At 44.6% G+C, this 21,348-nt stretch overlaps 1 protein-coding gene across 3 annotated transcripts; it reads left to right on the forward strand.

The window, feature by feature from the left end:
- The first annotated feature begins 1,838 nt into the window (after positions 1-1,838).
- Positions 1,839-21,216, forward strand: LOC307228798 (ETS-related transcription factor Elf-2-like). 3 transcript variants are annotated; one of them, XR_013844095.1, is made up of 11 exons: positions 1,839-1,923; positions 9,158-9,327; positions 9,497-9,752; positions 14,933-15,046; positions 15,374-15,553; positions 16,657-16,743; positions 17,166-17,361; positions 17,536-17,958; positions 18,073-18,241; positions 18,491-19,103; positions 19,160-21,216. XR_013844095.1 is itself a non-coding variant. In XM_079998593.1 (10 exons), the coding sequence occupies exons 2-10, from the start codon at positions 9,253-9,255 to the stop codon at positions 19,034-19,036; spliced, it is 2,046 nt and encodes a 681-aa protein (XP_079854719.1). In that variant the 5' UTR covers positions 1,839-1,923; positions 9,158-9,252; the 3' UTR covers positions 19,037-21,216. The 3 variants fall into 3 exon arrangements, 2 of the variants coding, with proteins under 2 accessions (XP_079854719.1, XP_079854720.1); XM_079998593.1 differs by having other exon boundaries at positions 18,491-21,216; XM_079998594.1 differs by lacking the exons at positions 1,839-1,923; positions 9,158-9,327; positions 9,497-9,752 and adding an exon at positions 12,624-12,690 and having other exon boundaries at positions 18,491-21,216.
- The last annotated feature ends 132 nt before the right edge of the window (positions 21,217-21,348 follow it).

A 21,348-nucleotide genomic window follows, 5' to 3' on the forward strand; every position in this document is an offset into this window, starting at 1 on the left:
ATCTTTGTCATACTTATCCTTGACAGTAAGTATGTACTGAAAATAGGGCATCAAAACACTACATATACTATTTATTATGTGGTTATCGTATATATCATATCAGATAGGATGGGACTGGATAGCGCATTGTTTTGAAGAAATGTATGATTTGGGGTCATGAGAGAGTAAATTGGTTAACGGCAAATTTTGACATAATATTTAAATAATCCTACAAAAGAAAAAAAAATAATAACAGCAGAAACTTGACGGAGGACTTTTCTTTCAATAGTTGTATTATTAAATAAAAAAGATAAATATGAATAAATATGTGATGTAGGTATTCATTCATACATGAGAGTAATTATTACACTATATTAAGTTGTGTTACATTAAGTAATATTACACATGATATACATTAGTTTATCTGGAGTTATATTATGCCAGGGGTTATCAGCCTGTTTTTTTATGTGATTTATGTGATTTTTATTCAAATACTTTGATTTTAACACAGCGTGGAAGGAGCAGCGAATTGATGATTTCGAAAGGACAAATGTTCATCAATCAGAGAACAACACATCGGTCAAAATGTCCCACGGGCCCCGTGTGGGGGTCAAGACCCCAAGTTTGAAAAACCTCCGGCCTACGAAGGTAACTTGAGTTCAGCTGTATTTGTTTTCCCTCGGGCCTTATTATGTAAACGTTCCTTTCCTCGTTGTGCCTGTAAACTGCTGCACGCTATTCCCAAGACGGCGAAGTCGGTGGAGCCGACTTGAACTTGTACTCCCGAGTTCAGAGCTCGTATTTCCCCGACTCTCCGACGGGACTCGAATGCGGCATAACCGGCAGCTAGCGGCGAGCTGAAATGGCCAATCACAGAAGGAGAATTATTATTATTATTATTATTTTTAATTTATGCAGAAATTAATATATCGTTATGAATATTTTTTTTTTTTTTTATCTTCTTCTTTTTCAAAAAGAGAGACCTCGCTGCTGTGCTCGATTTTGTAGCTGGTTTTACGCCGTGCTCCTCCGGCTGGAGAACGCCAGTGAGGTTGGTGAGCTGAGGTTGGTGAGCTGACGTTGGTGAGCTGAGGTTGGTGAGCTGAGGTTGGTGAGCTGAGGTTGGTGAGCTGACGTTGGTGAGCTGACGTTGGTGAGCTGAGGTTGGTGAGCTGACGTTGGTGAGCTGAGGTTGGTGAGCTGAGGTTGGTGAGCTGACGTTGGCGAGCTGACGTTGGTGAGCTGAGGTTGGCGAGCTGAGGTTGGCTCCGGGCTTCACGCCTGACAGCCCGACTGGTTCGACTCCTTGATTCAGACTCGTTTCTTGACGCGTGTCTTCGGTGAAACGATCCGTTCGCCTCTGCGACTCTTCGAGGGGCGGACGCGTCGTTTGGCCCTGAGTTGAGTGGGTGCGGTTCTCGTCCAGTCCTTCGTAATTATTTATCCCCGTGGGCGAACGCGAGCCGAGGCTCCCGGGAAACCTTTTCGACGTATTCTCTCGCTCTCTCTCTCTCAAAAAAAAAAGTGTATTTTGGCAGAGAAGCGCGGAAAGCACGAATCACTGCATATATGTACGACCGTGTGTGTATGTGTGTGACAAATAATCTCTTGAACTTGAACTTGAACAAGGTGGATTTTATAATGTCAAAATGGTTAATTTGGGGTCAACTGTAAAAAGTTTGAATCCGCTGAGCGTTTTTCCCCCTCGTCGGACTTTGGTTTAGTCCTCGGTGAATAATTGTGTTTCCGTTTGTGGGTCGACGATTCCCTCCCCGGGCGCTTCGTTCGCTACGGACGAGTCGTCCGCCCGCCTCGCGTCGCTCCGGCAGGACCGTGAGCGAGCCGTCCGCAGGGCTGCACTGGATGTCGCGCATGAAACAGAAAACACAAACTTTTCACCTTAAAATGTTGCTCGTCCGACACTGAGCCCGAGACGCGGCCGAGGTAAGTCCCGCTGAGTCGACCCAACGTTCACCACCAGCAAGCCGCAGTTCGTGGTTCTTTCCTTTAGACATTTTTTTTTTTTTTTTTTTTTGCTAGTTTCCTTGGTAACTTCTCCAGCTAACGGGTTCATTGTTTACCTTGTTATTGTTTGCCTTGTTGTTGTTCTCCTTGTTGTTGTTTGCCTTGTTGTTGTTAGCCTTGTTTTTGTTTACCTTGGGACTAATCTGAAATATGAAATACATCTATTACTGCGTAGACAGGTTGTTTCTTGTGGGGGGAAAGTGGCTTGGATCCGTGCTCTGAAGCTCAAGTCATTTATTTCTCAGATGGAAGACCTGGCACCTTAGTGGTTACTATGGCACAAAATGGTTAATGTGACTTGGGTTCACATGGTTAATATGGTTAACATGGTAAACATTGTTAATAAGGCTAGTTGCATTGACCATCAGAGATGAACAAAAACAGCTTGCTGATCACTCATGACTCAATACACACACACACACACACACACACACACACACACACACACACACACACACACACACACACACACAGAGCAACCAAGTGAGTTGCAGGCTGGATCTCTTTTGCAGCAACCAGACCTTTGATCCTGCCTTGCTGTGGCGTCATGCACACCAAAGTTGTTTTTCATAGTAATATTAGGTAAAATCCCGATCAAGGGCAATATCCAATGGTGTAAGCTATTGAGCAGAAGGGAGTTGGTGCGATTCCAAATATCTATAATAAGACATTTTTACCTGAAACATTTTGGTTATTGAAAGGTTTATACAGAAATAGACTGTGTGTGTGTGTGTGTGTGTGTGTGTGTGTGTGTGTGTGTGTGTGTGGTTTGTATGTTTTTGCTTGGGAAGGGATTGGAAATGGGGAAAATAAGTGCACACTTGTAACCAAATGCATTTGTTTATTGTGCGTATGCCGTTATTCCCAATGTGACATGTTCTGTATATGTGCACTCCTTTCTTTAGAAACGAGGCAAAAAACACACACTTGTATTGGTAACCCCCTAATTGAATCCTCCCCCCCTACTTACTGTTGTCTGACTTTGCAGACTATTTCAACAAATATCTTAGGTCTTAACATGGTGCTCTGGTTACTGGTCATGATTCTGATTGACTACCCAGATTTGTTTCAAGAATGGCTTGAATGTGTATGATGTGGAAGGAATGTTAGGCATACACATAAACAACGGTCTTTAACTTGCATTTTTCCAAACTACCTTCTGGAACTGATAAATGATTAACCTGTTATTTTTCCGCCCAATCCACGATGATCTGACTCCTGTGTGCCACACGGAAGGTCTCTGCTTTTGCGAGAAGAGTGTTGCAAGAACGTTTTGTGTTGGAGCTGAAGAGAGTGGCCTGTAGGGCACAAACTGGCACTGAGCACGAGGGTTGGGTTACCATGGTGATGGTATGGAAGAGGGAACGGTGAGGTGGGGGAGCGTAGATAAAATCACATAGGGAGCGTTGTGTTAGCCCATCTTAACAGTGGAGTGGTTGTTTACAGTGCTTTGAGTGACGGGAGATGCACTTTCCTAGAGGCATAGCAGTTATGTCCTGAAACAGTCAATGGGACAAAGACTTAAATCACACATGGCTGTGCAGAGAGGCCTACGTTTGATTAGCTTGAATGCAGCACTTTGAATGAGACAAATGAGGATAAGACACACAGTATGAATAAAAAAAAAAAAAAAAACATCATAACCTGATCAGATGGAAACCTATTCAGTTATTTTGGTCCTGAGACAGTGGTGTGAGAAGCCTAATGCCATATGCTCCTAAGTTATGTCATGTGCATGTGTTTGTCTATGGGTGTGTCTTGGGGTTGAGCTTGGTGTCGGGGAAAAAACCAAACCCATAACTACTGTGGATTTGCTCTCCGTATCATGTATATGTAGGCCTTGCGTTGCGGGGAAGGGTACAAGGCGGGGTGTTATATCATTTGCCATAGCCCTGGTCACTTGGAACAAAAGCTTGGTTGTCAAAGGAGAGTGTGTGTGTGTGTGTGTGTGTGTGTGTGTGTGTGTGTGTGTGTGTGTGTGTGTGTGTGTGTGTGTGTGTGTGTGTGTGTGTGTGTGTGTGTGTGTGTGTGTGTGTGTGTGTGTGTGTGTGTGTGTCATGTGGTCTAGGGGCAGGGCTGGAGCTGAGAATTGCTGAGTTGCTGTGAGGTTCCTTCCACCGCGTGGAGTAGACAGACAGCATTCAGTGGGATGGATGGATGGAGAGATGGATACATGGGGAAAGGACGGGGACGTCACAGAAGAAAGGATCTCGGACAGAAAACAATGTATAATTTTCTCCAATTTCCTTATCCTTCACTTTTTATGGATTTATTTTATTTTTATTTTTTTTAAAAGCAGCTACATGGCCATGCCTGCTTTGTCCACATTTGGGAATCTTCTGTTCCAAGGCCAGTTTGGGACTCTCTGTGTCTCGGTGGGAAAATGTCCTTGCTGGGGAAAGCTGGACCGTCAGAATGATTTAGCAGTTTTTCCTGGTCATGGGACTGTGACTCATTGGCAAGTTGGATTAACGTTCGTCTCGAAGTCATGCTGTCCACCCTCTTTAATCCCGGTAAGATCAAATTAAAGCAATAGGTATGAAGCTGACTCTTTAATTGGCCACAACTTTAATATTCTAAATGCTTCAGTGCAGCGGTTTAGGCCTGAAAACAACTTAATTACAGGTAGCCGATGGTGAGGAGTACAAGGTTCACACTGGTGCCTGTATCTCAGTTTTTCTGCCATTTATGATTCATTTATACGATTGGGAAGGGCAGATACAATGAAACCTAATGCATTCCTTGTGCTAAGAACTGAATGAAATGGTAATTTCAGTTCAATGTGGACCCTTATACCGGACCTGTTTGGCAGCCGTTTGTGTGCAGCACTCTGGCAGGTCCTGTTTTACCTGTTTCTGTGCAGCTTCTAAAACTTGTTCTAAATGTTGGCACATCCTGTGTGCACATGCATGCATGTGTGACTATTTGTATAACGCAATTGGGAACTCATTTTGAAATGTGTGTGTTGTGTCTCCCGTGTGCTTGTTCCATTGGGTTGGCGAGAAATGAAAGACAAAGTAAAACGTTTCGAGGTCATGTAAGGGAAGCATTAGTGAGGTTTTCGTTCTGACCTTGTAACTAATCTAGGCCGACACTTTTCACTCGATTCCAATTTTTAGAGCGGAACAATAAACCATGCAGGCTTCACTGCAGTTGTGAGAAGCTTAGAATTTCCTTTCTTTGACTGTTTTTTATATGTCACAATGTCGTTTGGTGTTGTTCTTTTGCTCCTTTTGTCTGCCTATTTAATTAGACATGTCCGTATCTTCATCGGCCCAGTGTTTATATAAAAAAAAAAAAGCATACATTATTTGAAACTGATACCATCTATTGAATGACTAGGGCATTGTCATTGTGGTGCCATGTCTGCTGCAAATGGGTGATGCATTGACACCTGACTGCATACTGTGATTTTTCGACTCAGATCTCACACACGGACACGCACGCACGCACACACACGCACGCACGCACACACACGCATGCACACATACACACACACACACACAGCTTTCTTATTGTAGCTCCCTTTCTTTGCCAGACAAAGGACGAAGGGTGTGGAGGAACAGTTGCTGTTGTGAAATATAAAAACAAAAGTTATTCAGGCCTCTGTAGGACTGCAGTGAGTCACTGTGTTCTTATCAAAGTAATGTCGTGGTTAACAGGATGCCTATTTAGAATGGTACACTAATAGGAAATAAGGTCTTGAGGTCATTATCATCCAAACCGGGCAACCAGCGTCCAGCGAACTGCTGCTAAATTATGGTTAAGCTGGTACATTAACTGTGACAGGGTGTCATTTTGTTTTGCATTTGGTTTTCTGTTAAACTGTTGAGACAGTCAGTCATTTTGACTGATTATTGAGGAAAAAAACTTAATTTCTCAACTTCGCAAAAAAAAGCCTCACAGCTCACAGTGAGAATTTTTTTTCTCTGGACTATCAGAGTAGGTTTAAAGACAGATTTGTGGTACTCTTGGAAACAAACTTCAAGGTAATGCGATGCAGGCTCTATCGTTGTCCGTGTCACTGGGTCTACAATGCATCTTGACTGCTGCAATAGCTGTCGAGCTGTTCTACTGTGGGGTAAAATAAAACAACTGTTACGCAACTCTGGAGTTTTGTTTGTCTCTTAATTTCTTCTTATCGCAGTATTATACAAATATCTCTATAGAAAGTTTTACTGAAGAGGAGCTACGCCCAAGATGTCCGATTTTTAACTTTGTTTAAGTTACTGTATTATTGGGTAACCTCTGTTGGGTATCAGGTCTAACGCTGTGCTCGTGTACCCAAATCATCCTCTGATACCTAAATCCCCCACCAACGTGACATTTTTCCATTGACTTCATGTTTATTGTTATATTATGGGAACCTAGTGACATCTTCATGTCATCTCTCATTTAGCTGAAACAAATCTGTGAAATAAATAAAAACATGATGAGATGATTATTGCAACTGACATTTCCAGTATTTGCATCAGTACTCGGTATTGCTCAGTAAAAATCTGTGCCCATTCAGTATTCAATCTGAAATTGTTTTTAACTGTGTACCTCGAATATCTTTTCAATACATTTTGGATGGGATCAACCCTTGGAGACCCCCCTTCACTGACAACATTGTTTTGCAATCAAATTGGGAGGCCTAGAATCGTGTTTCCTCGAGAAGTTTCTATTTGTGGCAGGGGGAGGCGTACACCTGTTGTCGGGAGGAGCATGTGGTAACAAATGAAAATGCACCTAATCCTGTCCCACGGTGCGTCACCTTTCAACTCATTTGATCTGCATGGAATGTAAAACATTCTTTCTGGAAAACACAAACTGAATTTGAAACATCACATGCTTAGTCATTGTCACCGTTATAATCCGTCCAGCACAGGGTCAGGTCACACCAAAATAGTAGTAGTAGTAGTAGTAGTATGTATAGTAGTAGTTCCTTTTAACTCTGGCTCAGTATGTAAATGCAAAGGCATGCACGTTGTTCCCATATGTAGACTACTTTTGCAGTGCATGTGTCACGATGAGCGATTACATTTACCCCACCTCGTACAGCAGTGTACAGTAGAGTTCAATAGATCAGCGTCTGCTGGGAGGTATAAATAATTTAACAGCGGTTCCATTGGAACCAATCCCATGTCAGTTTCTCTGGCGGAGGAAACGTCAGCACAGCCTGACTCATCAATTATACAGCATTTAGAATTTCTGAGAGAGGCCTCGGCTGGTGGACATGCATAACAGGAATTGCTTATATGACCGTGGTGGATTTTTAATGATCTGAATCCTCTGGACTGAACTTCGTATCTCTGCACTTGCGCGTTGCCTGAGTGCACTAAATCGATAGGTCTACATTTAGTCAGACAATCAAATGCGAGGAAAGCAGGAGGCCATTCAATCAGTTGGACCAGCATGTTTCAATATGCATTTGTGTTGCAATATGCATTTTCCATCTGTCCATCTATCCATCTCCCCACATTCGGTCCTATCTGGCATCCCATTGTTAGCCTGGAGCAGGAAATGTGGGCCCTGCAGATCCTGGCAACTGTTGCCATAGTTCCTACTCTCCCGCAGACCTCCACTGGACTTTGTGTATGTGCGTGTCTTTGAGTGTGTGTGTGTGTGTGTGTGTGTGTGTGTGTGTGTGTGTGCGTGCGTGTGCGTGCATGTGTCTCGTTTGGCTAACGCTGACCTAGCTTCCTGTTAGTTGCTGATTTCCTGTATTGGCAGACAGGCACTTCCAGTAGGCAAAAACCATGGGTGTGGAGGGGGGTGGTTTGGACAGGAACAAGAAAGCGTTTAGGCCTTGATAGCCTGATTGTGATGGTTTTGCCCTGAAAAGTTGTGTCAGCTTGTTAGAATACCCTTACGAGTAACTAAACAAAATAACCCTGTGTTTGATTTATTTGCCAGGAATTTCCTAGATCGGTGGAAAATTTAAGAAATCTCGACACCTCAGATTGTACCATTTAAGTAACAAGTATAGGATACATTCTTGACAGATGGATGGTGGCTGGTAAGCGTAGGATCCCATAGGGCCTCGTGGCCACTTGCAAAGTCCCAAAAGGTGATCCACAGCTGTGTTTAAAGTTGTAAATGCAGTTGTAATGCTTACAGTTTATTTAGAATTGTTGTCGGTTGGACCTGTTGTGCAAGACAACCAGCTTAGTGCTGCAGGAAAACTAGAAATGGTACGAACTCAAGCTTGAAATATACAAAGTCTGCAGTGGTACATTCTTCAAGTAAATCGAAACTCCCACTCCAAGCCCGACAGCAGCCTTTCCCGGCAAGTTGCCTCCCCCATCCCCTTGTGCCAAACCCCCTCTACTGTAGTCTAGTCTACGCACTGGTATAAATGGCTTCTGTAGACACTGCTAATTGTTGCAGTCCAAGCAAGGTTTGCGTTTTTTGGAGTTGTATGGCAACTGGTATTATTTCCCTCCGGGCTCCCATGCTGTGTGTTGTGATCATGGACATGATGACAACGATGAGACGATCATTGTTTCTGGCATTGTCATGCTCGGTGCTTTGTTGTACAATTTGTTCATGAACTAGTAAATTGTATATACTGAGCCTGCACACAGCAGTGTTTTTAAAACACACCGCTGCAGTTGTCAGTTTGGTCAGGAGTTAGACCCGTTTTGCATATTGGTGAAACTAGTCGTTAAATGTATCGTTTTTGCTTCTTCCGCGCCATATTAATTAAACAAGTGGAATTAATCAATTAGAAACTGTTTGTAACACTTTGAAAAGTGTTAATCACCATCTACAAATGTGATGATTAAATAATCAATAATCGAAATACATTACATTGTATATGTCCTGAATTGACTCCCTCAGAATACTACACAATTATTGGCATACATTTCCTCCTGCTGACTTAAAACATGCACCACACTTAATTACAGCTAATGCTTGAGGCACACGGGACCTTGTATACAACTTAAGAGGAGCGGACAACTGGACGAAGAAAACACTTGAAATGTTTTCATAATTCTATTCATTTAGAGGTACCAACTTGATATGAATTACTAAAGAAATAAAACGTTCAAAGGACCCAGTGCTAGCTTGATTTACATTACAAAGACATCACATTCACAATCATATGTACCTGGAAAAACTCGTTAATCCAAATCAATGTTTTGATGAACTGCCGTTGTCTCTCCAGAGCCCGGTTCTCCCACAGTGCCAGGGGCCACCAGGTGGAGGCGCTGTGGCAAGCCCCCGGGGAGAACGAGCGAGGCCCCCACCGGAGCATGAGTGATGAGTTCAGTGGTGCTCGTCGACAGCGGGGGAACAGTAGTGGAGTATGTTACAGCTGTGGAGAACTCTCAGCAGGTAGGACAACACACACACACACACACACACACACACACACAGGGACATGGTTTATATTGTCCTTTGGACTAAATCCTATTTTTGTCTTAATTTCCTGTCTCTTTTTCTATACCACCCTATATTTCCCTCTCCCATTCCTGCACCCCTGCCCCCCACCCCCCCGACACAGCCGGGGGCCGGGTGCGAGGTGGATTTGGAGTCGGGGGGAGCAGTGGAGGATGACTGCGAGGCCGAGGGGGTTTACGAGGAGGTGGAGCTGGACGAGGAGGCGGAGGACTACCCTGCGGTGATAGTGGAGGAGGTGCCCAGCGCTGGCCTGACTGAGGACCGGGGCTTCTCAGCCCAGGTGCTGGTGTGCGACAACGAGCTGTATTTGATGCAGGAGCTGGACAATGAGCAGGAGGTGGATACACAGGAAGAGGCAGGTGAGGTTCTGTCCTTTTACCTTTCTGTTTTGTCTGCTTGGCGTGCTTCGTATGTGAGTGGTTGAAGGGAGGTGGCACGTTTCATTTGTCGGGGGCGGCTGCCTCATATTCGGCGTTGATCGCAGATGCTGAGTGTGGTCAGTGAGCCGGTTGCTGTGGCAGTTTCCATGCTTTCGTCCTCAATCTTAACAAATCCCTTAGGAGGATCTGAATAAACACACAGGCATTGAACTGACCAGCCTCTAAAAAATGAGGGGAGGCAATATTCCTGCTATTGTTTTGAATCAGAAGACTCGCTGTGTCTCGGCTCACTTGTGTTTTGGCTAATTGTTTTCTCTGTGGTCCGTCAGCGAGAACTGGGTGTTGTCTCCTTTCTTTAAAACCTTGAACTTGATGGCACGGCTGTCTGTGAAGCTCAAAATGGAGGCGAGTCTGTGTGTGAGGAAAACAAGGGGTTGGTGGACAGTCAACATTGAAGAAGAAGAACAGAAGAACAATCTTTAATCGTCACACAGCACACCACACTACAACACATGCACGCGCAAGCACACACACACGCACATGCTTTGGATGGTGGCCGGTGAAATGAGGCCTCTGCTTTTAACCCATCCTGGCTTGTCCTTCCTCCGGGGGCACAGCCAGGAGCAGTGGGCAGCATTAGTGGACGCGCCCGGGGACCTGGTGACGAGTGTCCATCGCTGGTCAGGTGATGATGTGTGCATGATTTTGGTGGGGGTCCTTACTGACGTTGGGTGGAGGAAACCCCATGTGAGCATGGGGAGAACATGCAAACTCCACACAGAAAGGCTCCTATTTGGGAGATAACCCGCCGGGAGCACAGTGCCAACAGCGCCCCAGAATATACCAAAAAAAAGAAAGATTTGTATTGTCAACTAGGCAATATAGTAAAGACAGCAATGTTTTTGAAGACTGTTGTATGGTATCGTACTTCTTTGCTCGAGTCGACATGACAGGTTGTTCTGCTGCTTTTGCTCATGCAAGTGTTTGCCAATTTCTCGCTCTTCGTTACTCCTCGGCCTCCATGTGTATCGAAAATGATTGGGAAAGAGTGCAGGGGGGGACAAAAATCAGTGTTTGTTGACATCAATCTTCATTTCCTTGATTTCTTGATTAATGCAACATTAAATACTTTAATGTCCCCACGCCTGCATGAAAACTGGGAACACACTACTGAAATTAATTTCATACTCCTTACCCAGCCCATTTAACATCTGGCAAGGGAACTTTTCCTTTTTAGCTAACTCTGGCACATTTACTGTGATGTTTATTAATATACACTGTACCTGTCAAATAAAGCAACTAATTAAATTAACGAAATAAAAATGCTCTGCCCATATTCTATTGGTTTAGTGGTGTATATACAGCGTTTATTGGTATACATAACCAAAAGTGGCTGCAATGCTGTTATATAGTATTCGTTATGTTAATATAAATCTGGATTAGGGAATCAAGCATTATTTTCAGCGTAGCGATCAACTCTCAGACAGTTGTTGTGTGATAAATATTCATTATACAATATTGATTCATTGCAATGGTTGGTTATATGTATGCCTAAGCCAGACTCTTTATTGCACTTATTATTACTGCCCAGGGCACATAAGGCCACCTTGTGGCATATTCTGGGATAGTAAATCCTACATAATCGCTGTATTACAAATGGAGTTTTAGAATTGGTGTTGTTATGGGATTATTATAAGATGCATGACATTATTCACTACCCAACATTCTTTGCATTGCATTGAGGAAACATTGTGCATCGGTGGGTACAACATTAAAATGTTCAAATTAAATCCATGCTTGATGTTGATGTATTTTCTTCAAAGTTCCTCCAGAGTTTTTATGCAGTTATGTTTTTTACTTTGTGCTTCACTGAGTTACAATAGAAATTCCATGTTATACAAAAGATTATTTACACAGTGAGACAAAAAAACAACAATCTTTGACAATAATAATGTCTTTTAGAGTTATTGAAGAACTTTTTGGCTTTTATGGTATTATTCCTGAATGCATTTCCCTCCTTTTTTCATATTAAATAGTGTGTATGTTTGCGTAAGTGTAAACTGTTATTTGATTTAGTAGAGAAATGCTTAAGCTACTAGGAAAATAATTTGGGTTTTCTTTGTTGTTGCTTTTATTTGACCTTGAGTAGATTCCATTTTAACAGACACCTTTTAGTTATGACATTTTAAATGATATCTGTCGGCATTCTGCGCTCATCAAAGCTGTGTAGAATACTTTTACTCGATTGGGAAAAATGACAAAACCAAAAGTGTGTGTGTGTGTGTGTGTGTGTGTGTGTGTGTGTGTGTGTGTGTGTGTGTGTGTGTGTGTGTGTGTGTGTGTGTGTGTGTGTGTGTGTGTGTGTGTGTGTGTGTGTGTGTGTGTGTGTTCCAGTAAATTACTATTTCCGGGCGACCTACTTTTAGTTGTATATTTTCATTTTAAAATATATTGTCCTATTACTTTTCGCTGTGTTTATAAAGTATAAAGTATGCATTAATCTTATATAGAATAGCGAAGGCTTCACTGTTTGGGAGAACGATGACCCTGAGACGCGTGCTGTTAATCTACAGCTCACAATTGAACCTTTTTTAAATCGGTCGTTTCATTCGTTTATTTGGGGATGTTTTCCACTTCCGGTGTTTTTGTTGACGTCGGTTTCTACGCCAGAGCGCAGAGGATTTCCTGTTTGTGGCGGCGGAGGGATACCCGCCCGCTGCCGTGTGCGTGCTTGCGTGCGTGCGTACGTACGTACGTACGCGTTTCCCCCCGCCGAGCGGCGGAGTGATTTGAGTCCGCAGCCTCCAATGTGATTCGGTGAGAAGTCTCAACGTGAATCTGCGGCGAGGGGGGAAGAACATGGCGACTTCACTGCATGAGGGGCCCGCTAACCAGCTCGATCTGCTCATCAGAGCGGGTAATGTACGGGGGTTTGTCGACCGCGGTAGCCCGGGAGCTGACGTTTGAGCCGCCGCGGGCGTTTTAGCGGCGAGCGCCGTGGCCGGGTCCGCTGGGTAGTTCGGTGAAGTAATGGAGGGCAATCAGGAAGTGATCACCTTGGCAGCAACCTGTGCGGGATCGCCGCACGGTTTACCTCCAAAAGCCGGCGCGACCGGCAGGAGCGCGCCCTGCCCGTGCGGACCCCACGCACAAAGGAGTGTTTTGCACGGGGTATTAGCTGCACATTCGAATGCACTTCCCGCCGTTTATTTGTTTCCCGATAAGGCGTTGCAGCGGAGCTGCGAGGAACCAGGAAGTGAGGGGGATGTTGTCTCTGCCACGCTGTCTGAGGGAAGGACATGTGGGTTTATTTTCACCGACACCCCCCGTTTCCCCTTCGCCGTTAAATCGGACGTCGCCCGTAATCGCCGCAGCGTTTTCAACATCCATATCATTGTGGTTTTTGTTGTTGTAGTTTATCAAAGTTGGCATAGCCTTTGGCTAATGGTGATGGATGCGAATTAAAAAAAACAACAAAAAAAAACCATCGCACGGGGCTTCCCACTTATTCTCACACACCTCGTAGTCACACGCTCCTTATTTTTACATCGTGCCGTGTTTTGTTTTGTTTATTTGTTGTGGACCCGGGAGCGTGGGCTGGCCTGGAGGACTTGAACGGTTTTAAGCGGCGTTTCTTGCATTCGTCTACCTCGACCCGCAAAGCAATTGTTTTGTTTTTTTTGTTGGCGAAATTTGCATCGCGCTGGCATTTGTATTTTTCCGATCTCCAAAAGCAAAACACTTGACGCTCCGCGTTGAATTGCAAATCTATGAGCGTTTTCTTTTTCCTCTTTTTTTTTTTTTCTTTCTTTTTTTTTTTTTTTTTTTTTGCAAATTCAATGGCGGAAGCATTGTTATGCATAAGGGGCGGGGCCGTAGCGTTGATTGACGTGACCGGTGGCCCCGTCGCGGTGTCGAGTCCGTCGGGGGCCAATCGCCGCACTTTGGGGGCTGGCCGCCCGGCGTGGGGCGGGCCAATCAGCTTGGAGCGGGGGTTGACTGACTGGAGATTTGTGTTCTTCTTTGACGAGAACTGGAGGGAAAGGATGGAGTGTAAACACGGAAGTCATCAGGGAGCGCACTACTTTCTGTCCGGGCGCCGCCAAGTAGCACCACTTTTCATTTATGACCGTGAATTTATTTATTGTCGTGAATTATTGTTTTGATTCCTCATCGATGCGTTTGTTCACATCGCCCCGCTTTGCAGAGAATTGAAGTGCTCTCTAAATGCGACGGTATTTTAGTGAAAAGTCCCGAGAAGTTGAATTCAAACACATGGGCCGTGTGTAGTGAAAGAGGTCAGGACAACGGGAAGCTCTCGCTGGGTCTTATTCCAGCCCCGCTGCCTAGTTTCAGGGGTAGCTCAGCCGCCTATAGGCTGTCTGCGAAGCTGTCACCAGTGTGTGGTATTGGTTGTGTGAAGGTCTGAATGAGGGGGTCTAGGCTAAAGATAGATTGCTTCTCTCCCCCCAGTCAGATAGCCAAACATGGGCACAGTGGGGTGTAGCACGATCTGATGTTTCCAGTCGGTGACAGACATCAACAGGTGACCCATGGTCCCCGTCACGCTGCCAAATGGGCCCTCTGCCAATTCCCTAACAACAGGGTTAATTTCTGTGTTGTGGGGTCTGCCTTTTCTTATCCCATCTTTTTTTTTGTGTGTATTGATATGATGGTTCTACCACTTGACCTTTACGCGTTGCTTTATTTGTTTTTGTCCATGCTGTTGCGCAGCTGCAGTCTGTGTTTTCCTCAAAACATTTCCCAATAATGTACATTCTTCAACATGCTTGCATTCATATTTGTAACACAAATCGACCCTCCTTTGAGTCTCAGGGTGTTGGACGGAAGCAAGTCTAATTTGCTAACATTCTTATTTCTTAAAGTCGTCCACACACACACAGACACTGTCAGGATGTTGTTGTTGCTGTGAAGGTGACTGGCTATGACTTGTGATTAGTGACCTACTAGGCACTGTCAATTACACTAGGGGGCGCTTTGTTTATGCCAGCATGTGCCTGATAATGACAGTGGCCTAGTCAAGTATTTGGCAAATGTTCAACTGGTTTATTTATTAGGGGGGAATAGGCAGATAAGTACAGTCCTTTTGAATTTTCTCCAGACGGGTAAATGATATTGTGTGTGTTTGTGTGTTTCAGTGGAGGCTTCTGTCCATGGCACAAGTATCCATTGCTCCGACAAGACTATTGAGGCTGCTGAAGCGCTCCTACATATGGACTCACCTTCCAGCCTCAGAGGAGACCACAGTCCAGGTGAGACAGATTTTCAAAGGAACAGTCTCTGGTGTTGTTCAAAGAAGGGATATTTGTACGGTAATGTGTGTTAAGATTTTTTGGGATAAAGGTATGATTAAATAAAGTGTGTGTGTGTGTGTGTGTGTGTGTGTGTGTGTGTGTGTGTGTGTGTGTGTGTGTTATACTGAGTGCTTCCAGTGACAAATTGGCTGACGTGACATGGAAGCAAGGTGTCTTAATTTTCAGGGGGGTGATGATAGCAGTAACGATACATGATGACGAGCGGCATTTTCAGCTTGATCATCCCGGCTCATGAAACGTTCGCTTTAAATCCTTACTATCCAGATGTCTTTGTCCCACCGTGCGTCTCCACGCCAGACTTCCTCCACGCAGCCATGCGTCCCGACATGATGACGGAGACTGTGGTCGAGGTTTCAACCGAAGACTGCTGCGAGGAAGAGGAGGATGAGGAGATGGAGGTTCTTCTAGAGGAGCCGGAACCAGAGCCTATCAGAAAGAAAAAAGGTAAAAGGAGAAGTTGAAGTCTTAAGTCACAAGAACACAAAGTACTCACACATGATTGTTGTTGATCTATTGATGATAGAGAGTAACCCGAGGAACATTTCAAATCAGAATATCAGATTTTGATCATGTGTGTTTATTATTTTAAGGAATTGGATTTATTCACTGCTTTGTTTAAACTACACTAGAAGTACCAAAGAGCTGTCAGTTATCAAAAATAAATATATAAATATACATACACACACACACACACACACACAACATCAAATAGGAACTAAACACATCTATGTCAACTAAAATTTATATCAGCTTTAGATATCAGAGGGTTATTATGAGTGCGTACATGGGCACAGTATCCTAAGCCACAAGCATCAACCTGTGAGTTTTAATGGTTTTTTTTGTAGTTGTTCCATGTTCAAGTTTAGTTCTAGGTTGTCACATACATATACATACAGTCATACATATGCAGTGAAATGTCATAAAATCCGGTGATTACGCACAATAAGCTCTAAAAATACAAAAAAAAAGTGTTGAATACTTGGGGTAAAGTATTGATTTATTTTCAAATAATCTAATCCAACTAAAGGAATTGGGAAGTTATTTCCTTAGATTATCTCCATAACCGTTCATCCGTTTAACTTCGCGCTTGACGGGTGTATTGCTGTGGGCCCAAGGTCGTGCCGTGTCGAATTTGGACACGCGACACGTGTAATATTAATAAACTTTCCATAATCCGCGAGCCCGGGCTCTACGACTGAGTGACAGAGTGTTTGACTTTAATCGGCAGTTTCATCTTCCTTTGTGGAACACAGGACTGAATCATTGACATTTTGTTGTGGCATTAAAATGTCTTTTATAGTGTTATGTTTTGAACACCCGTGCATTAGAAAGTTACATTTTGAACAGGCATGCGCTAGTCAAATAAAATCAGAATGTATTGGATGTTTTGCCCACTATCTATCATTCACAGGTTATCAAGATTGCCATCTTGTGGTGGATTTGAGTTATTGTGCCCTTGGTCGGTTTTCTAAGACCACGATACAAGAATGTAATTCATCACTGCAAGCCAGTCATTCTTACTTGAATAAATTATAAATGTTTCGTAGCTGGCCGCAAGCCAAAGATACACCAGTCAGCTATGTCCAACGGCTCTCCAGACCTCGGCATCAAGAAGAAGCCAAGAGAAGGAAAAGGTACGTCAGTGGTCCCCAAAAACTCATTAAAAAATACAAATGGAAATGTATTTATGAATGAAGCAGAAATTAACAGTACTGGTAAATTAGATCATAAAGATGAATACATATTAACATTATATTTATAATATTTAATTATATTTATATTATTACATATAATCCTACCTATCCTATCTTGTATATCATTGTATACATATTGGAATTTATATTGGAAAATCTCTATAATCTTTTATTTACTTGTGCTCCTGCAATTCCTTCAACTCCCACTAGGGGATGGCGCACCCTACAGCTTGAATCCCTCTGCTTTATGGGATGTTTTCCTAATCTGCAGTCACCACCGTGTCTCTGTCTCGGTTCAGTCACTTGCAGTGCATTAAAGAGGTCATCAGCCGCTTAGTGTGTGTCACCATCTTATTCCCCAGCTGGAAGCACCACCTACCTGTGGGAGTTCCTGCTGGACCTGCTCCAGGATAAGAACACCTGTCCCAGGTACATCAAGTGGACTCAGAGGGAGAAGGGCATCTTCAAGCTGGTGGACTCCAAGGCAGTGTCCAAGCTGTGGGGCAAACACAAGAACAAGCCGGACATGAACTACGAGACCATGGGGCGAGCACTCAGGTGAGGGGGGGCTGACGCCAGTGCTCACATTGATGCACAAATGACAGAATAACAGTGATATAAACTCAGTTTTGTGTTTAATTGTATCAAAACTAGCATTCCAATTGAGCTCGTTCTTAGTGGAATCGTGACGACACCATCTTCCAGTTGTTTAATGCCGTACTCTTTCACCAGGTATTACTACCAGCGTGGCATCCTGGCCAAGGTAGAAGGCCAGCGACTCGTCTACCAGTTCAAAGAAATGCCCAAAAACATCGTCATCATCGACGACGACAAGGCGGACCGCCCCGACGACCTGATGGGCTCGGAGATGACGGTGTCCTACGAGCGCGTTCCGCCGTCATCCGACATGCTCCTCCAGGTGACGGAGGTGTCCTCTAAGAAGCCCAACATTCTCAGAGTCACGAACCGAACCGGCGCTGTCAACCCCCCCGTCACCGTGCACCCCCGCGTCGCCAAGGACAGCAAGCCTTCCGCGGGCGGGGGCGCGGCGGCGGCGGCGGGCGTTCCGAGGATAGTGACCGTGTCTGCGGCACCCGACGGGAGCCCGATCCAGCAATCGCACACGGCCATCATCCCGACCGCCTCGGGACCCAGGTCAGAAGCAGGAAGTGTGGCGTACATCTAACTACTTTGTCAAATATTGTGATTTGACAAAAACAAATCACAATATTTTTTTGACAAAACGCTGTGTCGTCTGTTCCTGAGCAGGACGGTGCGGGTCGCTATGCAGGTGCCCGTGGTCATGACGACGTCCCTGGGCCAGAAGATATCAACGGTTGCCGTGCAGCAGGCGACGGGGGCGCCCGGTCACGCCACCCTCCTCACCAACGCGTCTCCCATTGGCACGGCCACAGGAAGCCCCAACTCGCAGCAGAAGGTCCGGCAACGTGGAGCTCCTTCATTTTGACATGAATGCACATTTTTCTGCTCTAACAAACTGATACGGAGGATTATTGTTGAAATTATGACGTTGGTATTATTGCCCATTTGTGCTGCTGCAATTCCAAGGATGAATACAGTGTTTATCTAGCTCTCTGTTCAGAGGGTTCAGAGCCCTCAGTAAAAACTTCAGTTATTTCTTAATGCATGGCTAATTATATCTGTACCCCCCCCCCCCCCCCCCCAGGTTGTGATCCAGACCATCCCCACCATGGTCCCAGCCACAGCAGAGAACGGAGACAAGATCACGGTCCAGCTGGCCAAGATCATCACCATCCCTGCACACCAGTTGGCCCAGTGCCAGCTCCAGACCCCCGCCGGCTCCGGCTCCAACAAGTCCGGCATGGGGCCAACGCAGACGGGCATCAGCCTCCTCGGAGGCCCCCTCACGCTGGCCCCGGTCAGCGTCGCCACAGGAACGCAGGTGATGAGGCTCGCCGTGCAGACACCCCAGCAGCAGAGGCAGCAACAGACTCTCGTGGTGTCTCAGGCCGGCGGCGGGACGGGCATGGTCACGGTGTCCACGGCCAATCAGACGGCGATGGCGCAGCCTCGCATCATCAGCGGAATCATCAAGGGCCCCGGGTTGACGCCGACGGCGGTCAAACAGAACCAAGCGATGGCCCAAGTCGCTCAGATCCAGAGCCGATCTGAAGCGGCGGCTGCAGAGACGGTCAAAGAAGTGGTCATAATCGCCCCGGTAGCCGCCAAGGCGGAGGAGGTAGAGTGCTGAAGTGTGTGTGTGTGTGTGTGTGTGTGTGTGTGTGTGTGTGTGTGTGTGTGTGTGTGTGTGTGTGTGTGTGTGTGTGTGTGTGTGTGTGTGTGTGTGTGTGTGTGTGTGTGTGTGTGAGATTAGATGTCATCAGCCTCCGTCAGAGAGGGTTGGTTTGTACAGTGTGGATACTACCCCACGCCACCAGCAACAGTCTGCAAGACTTTTAAAGGACTCCTCGAGGCGCTTTGTTTTCCTTCTCTTTTTTAAAGCCGTAAAACACAAGCGGCCACCCTCTGACTTCACTCGCTGTGACCTGTACAGCCCCCGTCCCCCATCCCCCAGCAAGGAAACCCATAGGAAACCCCCCTCAAAGACACGGGAGATAAAACTTCGCAGCTGAAGGGACCAACCTCAATCACTACATCTGAACCACTGACTGACGACAGATAATGTGTTGGAGGAACCGAAACACTACAGAAACGAGATGTCTGGAAGCTGTGCTGTTGTGTATATAAAGTGGTTTGGTTTTTACCTTTGCAGATGTCGAAACCAGCATATTGTTTATTTCTTTTATTTCTTCCCTCTATCACTGTGCAGATTTAGTGTGGCCGGTGCTATTAAAGACCTACTCCAGAGTATGCGAAAGACACGTTATTGAAAAAAGAGACTTGTATGTTTATATATGTGTGTGTATATATATCTATCTACTATACAGTTTACACAGGTTAAGATGACAGGACAGCCTTAGATTTTAATTTGACCTTACTTTTTCATGTATTGTCTCCACAGTAAGCTGACCTTTTTTTTATATCTTGTACCAAGCACAGTATTACTGATTCTAGGGCAGCTCATGTTTCTAGATTTCCCGCCTTTGTAAGGATGTAAAATTGTAATATTAATTAAACCTGGATCACTTTTGACCTGTAGCATGTTCCTCTTTTCAGCGGAGGGCTTGGGTTCTGTCCTTTCTTTTTTTTTTTTTTAAGTTGACAGCTTCATGACGTCTTGGTGTCAGCTTTATTTAAGGTAATACTCCGAAATTATTGTTTATTTTTTTAATGCATCCTCTATATGGATCAAACTTATTTTAATGATAATCCAGCCCTCAGCAGGTCTGAAATTCTATAGCTGTCCTTACAGCTGCCACGGATGTAAAAACATTCGACATTTAGATGTATTGGTTGGCAGTAAATCAAATATAAGGAATCATAAGGATGATAAACATTTTCTGGAGTATTTCTTTAAAGGTGCAGTGTGTCGAATTAAGTGGCATCTAGGGGTGAGGTTGAGGCAACCAACTGAATACCCCTCTCCACGGTGGCCTGGAAGAGACGGTCGCGAAAGACCCTCTCTAGAGCCAGTGTTTGGTTTGTCCTTTCTGGGCTACTGTAGAAGAAACATGGCGGCCGCCGTGAAGCGTACCCGCTCCTATGTAGATTAAAAAAAACTGCTCATTCTAAGGTAACACCATTATTATTTTCATGGGGTTATACACTAATTAAGACGTACTTATGAATATATTCCATTTCTGCAAAGTCTATTCCGTAAATTCTGCACACTGCACCTTTTAAACAAGCAAAAAGCCCTCAGGCCTTCTGTGCATCTTTTTTTCCCCCTCTTGACAACAAACACCTCTTCTGAAAACTGCATATACTGTAATGCAACTGTGATCGAACACATGCTGCCAATTCCTGTTCAAACCCGGGAGCTTCCATTGCCGCCACTGGAAATTGTCCAGTGATGGCAATGGAAGCTCCTGCTCGGGGGTAAAAATGGTAGAATTTGGAAAGGAAAAAGTCTGTTACCTATTTAATGTTTTTATTTTATGGCATTCTGAGACTGGCGTGGGTTTGTGGTACGGTCAGTCGGGTTTATCAGACTTTACCAAACAAGATGTCAACATCACTGTGGGTTCAACTTTCCATTTCCTCCTCTTTCTCGACCAGAGGGTCGTATCGCTGGAATAGGTTTTATAGCCGGGTTAGAACTCTACCCTTACATTTCCTTTTACAGGTATTACTTTTTATTGTTAACATTAAAATGAAAAATCGGGATGTGAGAGAGAGGGAGAAAGGTGTTTGTTCGGACTGAACTGTTTGTATATTCAACATTTGAAGTATATTCTATTTTGTTGTACTCTTGTTTCAAAGTGTATTATGTAGATTTTAATGATATAAAAGACATTTGAAACCTTAAAAGTTCTCTCATTCTTTTAAACGGCTTCCTTTTGACGACATTGTTAAGACGCTTGATCAAGTTCTTTTTATAGCTGGTTTAAGCCTGAAGTCCGTACAACAAAGTCTGAATACACAAAGGAGTATTGTTTTATT

The sequence above is a fragment of the Zeus faber genome, assembly GCF_960531495.2.
Source record: "Zeus faber genome assembly, chromosome: 4".
Lineage (NCBI taxonomy): Eukaryota > Metazoa > Chordata > Actinopteri > Zeiformes > Zeidae > Zeus > Zeus faber.